Below are 3098 nucleotides of genomic sequence, written 5' to 3'. Positions count from 1 at the left end.
AGAAATTCTGGAAGAATTGCATATTTCAGAAATCCCCTACAAACCTTAGGATTGAGATGTAACTCAACATGTCTGGAAGTGTGGTGGAGGCAGGTTCATTTGAGGCATTCAGTGATTATTTGATTAGAAGTAAGTTGCAGGGAAAAGCAGGGCAATGTTTATTGGAGAGCTGGTGCAGACAATGGGCTAAATGGCCTCCTTCTGTGCCATTAAGATTCTGTGATTAGGGCCAGGCATTGAATCAAGTTGCTAGGAATCAAATCAAATCATTTACCAAATTATACAAAGACAAAAATCAGTTCCATAAATACTTTATTTTCATTTCGGCAACTAGATAATAAATTGCTTTGGTTGTTAATATGCATTCGTTACAATTTGGTCAACATCAGATTCTAGAATCCCAGTCAATGCAGAGTGAGCTTGTCAAACAGGTACTCTCCCATGCCATTCTCTGGGGCTCCCAGTCTCTGCAGGTTGGTGATGTGATCTCCAAGCTTCTTGATCATCTTCACTTGCTCATCCAAGTAGTGAATCTCCAGGAAGTCAAAGCTGAAAGGAGGGGGGAAAAAATGCTCAGAGGAAACATCAAGGGTCTTTCAATCTATACCTCCCATTTTGGATTTCTGCACATAACCCAGGCCAACACCTCCCTGTTGAGAGAGAAGGCTGCACTCAAGCTGATGTCTTTGAGATGAAAGATAGTGGTCTTTGTCTGCCTTCAGGTGGATGTAACAATGTAGTCAGAGAAGCAGATTTTCTTCCAAGTGTTCTGAGCAATATTTATCTTTGTCTAACAGGAACCTGGTCATTTATCATTGAAAATGGGACAGCCAATTTCTACACCAAACATTGCAATTCTACACATGGACTTTTAAGGTCCAGAAAACAAAGACAGGGCCTTACATGAGGGTCAGTGTTCCTATAGGAGAGCTTGTGCAGATCCAGCAGACTCTGGTTCACATTCTTCTCCATCTGCAGAGCTCTCTGCATTGCCTTCAGACCATGGCTCCACTCATCCTGCTCTGGCTTCTGGAGTTTGGGAGATGAAGGAATAGGATGGGGAAGAAACAAGGTTATTCAACAAAATGAATTAGTGAAATTAGTTTACAAAAAAGAATGAGTTATTCCTGAGCATTGCCGTAGGAATACAAGATAATGCCATTTAACATTGTGATCCAGGTTCCCTCCCCATAATTTGGCAGGCTGCTTAGCACAGCACAAGATATCTTGGTAATGAGTTGGACTATTTATAGCAGTATGTGCTGTGAGGTGGGGGCAATACAAAAAGGAGCAATATTCCCAATGAGGTTCATCCATCTCTAATTGGACTTTTTATATATTCTATGCCTTAGAATGAAGCCACAACATACTTGCAAGCTGGTTTCTAATGTCATCCAAATTTGGACATCCACAATCTCACTCATACCCCTAAATGTTCACCCAATATGGACTAACATGAAATTACATTCCCCATTCATCCATTTCAACCCCTAACCTCATGCCAATCTTGCTCTTCAGAGATTATAGATCACAAATTCACCATCCAATGATGTATTCTCAAGTGCCTTCCAATTAAAATTTTAAACCAGCAACCACCTACCTGTCTGAAACCAGATTTTTTCAATTCTCCTCTTGTTATTGCTCTTATGATTCTACATGAGGTCTGGTCTATCTAGCTTAGGTTCACAAAATAGATCCTTCCCTATTTGCAAAATCCAACCTTGACATCCTCCAGGATGATCCGGCCTCCACATTTATTCTGGAATTTCATCAGTTTCTCAGCATGTTCCCGTTCCTCATGTGACTGCTCCTGGAAGAACTCAGCAAAGTGATGCAGGACAACATCATCCCAGTTAAAGTACAAGGACTGCAGGTAGAGACAAAATGGAAAGGCTCAGGTCAAATCTCATCTAAGGCCAACTCAAAAAAAAATGGCAGCACCGAAGTAGATAAATATTCTGTGTTTCTTTCAATTACACAATTATTAAAAGGAAAGTATCAACTTGCATTAAAAAGGAACTCCTGAATTTATTGGAAGTTGCTTCTTTGCAAAGTAGCAAAGATGGTAAAAATTGTATTACTAGAAATTATGAATTAATACCTTGGATTTAATTATTTTAAGTATCCTGGTCACCTTAACAGTGAAACCTCCTTTGTCCCAAGTGTAAAAAAAGTGGGGAAAAAAGGGAGATTCTCTCAAACGTAAAACATATGACATTGTCACAGTTAAGTGGAAGAGTCCAGCTCCAGTGAGAAAAGCTTTCAACATAAACAGAATGCTCAGTAATTCACTCAGTTTGTAAGGAGAGTGAAACTAATTAGTAACTATTCAAACCAATTTTTCACTAATTCAATGGTTTCAATAGAGGTTGAATAGTTGACCAGGTCAATATATGTTCACAATAAATCCTCTATTACAAACCTTAAGGGAATTCATGAAGTGAAGTACAATCTGAAATTAGAATAGTAACAATAGGGAACACGTACAGGATGAGACCTTCTAGAAGGATTATGCTAAGCATAATCATTGCATTAGGTTTGGGGGGTGGGGACAGGGTGCATGGAGGAAAAGAGATACATTCTAAAGCCATTACTGAACTACTTCCTCAGAATATAATCATACTACTATCTTAATTTTGAAACAGGACAGACCCCAGCTCACCATGGAGAGGTAAACATAGGAGGAATAGAGCTCCAGGTTGATCTGCTTATTAACAGCATTCTCACAATCCTTGTGATAGTTTTGACATACTTGGGAAGACATCTTAACCTAGTAGTAGCAGAAATTAAGCTCACACAGCAACAGCCTAACCTCCCCATGCTCAAACTCTTGCATTTATACTACTGGGACATCCTGCATTTAAACAGGGAATGATATCACCAATTGGCAATCCCTGATAGCCAGTCAGGAATCTTCCATTAATCCAAGAGCTAATTAGAGAGAGGGGGATGGGGTGTGAAATCCAGAGCCAATCAGAACAGTGGATGATTATTCCCTTATAAGAACATAGGAGTAGGAGGAGACCATTCAGCCCCTCAGATCTGTTCCACCATTCAGTTATATCATGGCTGGTCTGTAACTCTTTCAAGTACAAACA

At 39.7% G+C, this 3098-nt stretch overlaps 1 protein-coding gene across 1 annotated transcript; it reads right to left on the bottom strand.

Moving 5' to 3' along the window:
• Positions 1 to 404: 404 nt before the first annotated feature.
• Positions 405 to 2764, bottom strand: LOC121269617 (ferritin heavy chain B-like). The gene is made up of 4 exons (XM_041174337.1): positions 2663 to 2764; positions 1721 to 1867; positions 899 to 1029; positions 405 to 549 (listed from the first exon to the last, which is right to left on the bottom strand). Exons 1-4 carry the CDS (start codon positions 2762 to 2764, stop codon positions 405 to 407), a joined length of 525 nt encoding a protein of 174 aa, XP_041030271.1.
• Between the last annotated feature and the right edge of the window lie 334 nt (positions 2765 to 3098).

The sequence above is a fragment of the Carcharodon carcharias genome, chromosome 25, assembly GCF_017639515.1.
Source record: "Carcharodon carcharias isolate sCarCar2 chromosome 25, sCarCar2.pri, whole genome shotgun sequence".
NCBI lineage: Eukaryota > Metazoa > Chordata > Chondrichthyes > Lamniformes > Lamnidae > Carcharodon > Carcharodon carcharias.
This window is presented reverse-complemented; position numbering and strand designations above follow the sequence as displayed.

Excerpts from the sequence above, each read along its gene's own strand:
- LOC121269617 (XM_041174337.1), bottom strand. The coding sequence starts at position 2,764 with ATGTCTTCCCAAGTATGTCAAAACTATCACAAGGATTGTGAGAATGCT. Across the intron at positions 1,868-2,662 it reads CCTATGTTTACCTCTCCATG|TCCTTGTACTTTAACTGGGA; the intron begins GTGAGCTGGGGT and ends CTCTACCTGCAG. Across the intron at positions 1,030-1,720 it reads TCATCCTGGAGGATGTCAAG|AAGCCAGAGCAGGATGAGTG; the intron begins GTTGGATTTTGC and ends CCCAAACTCCAG.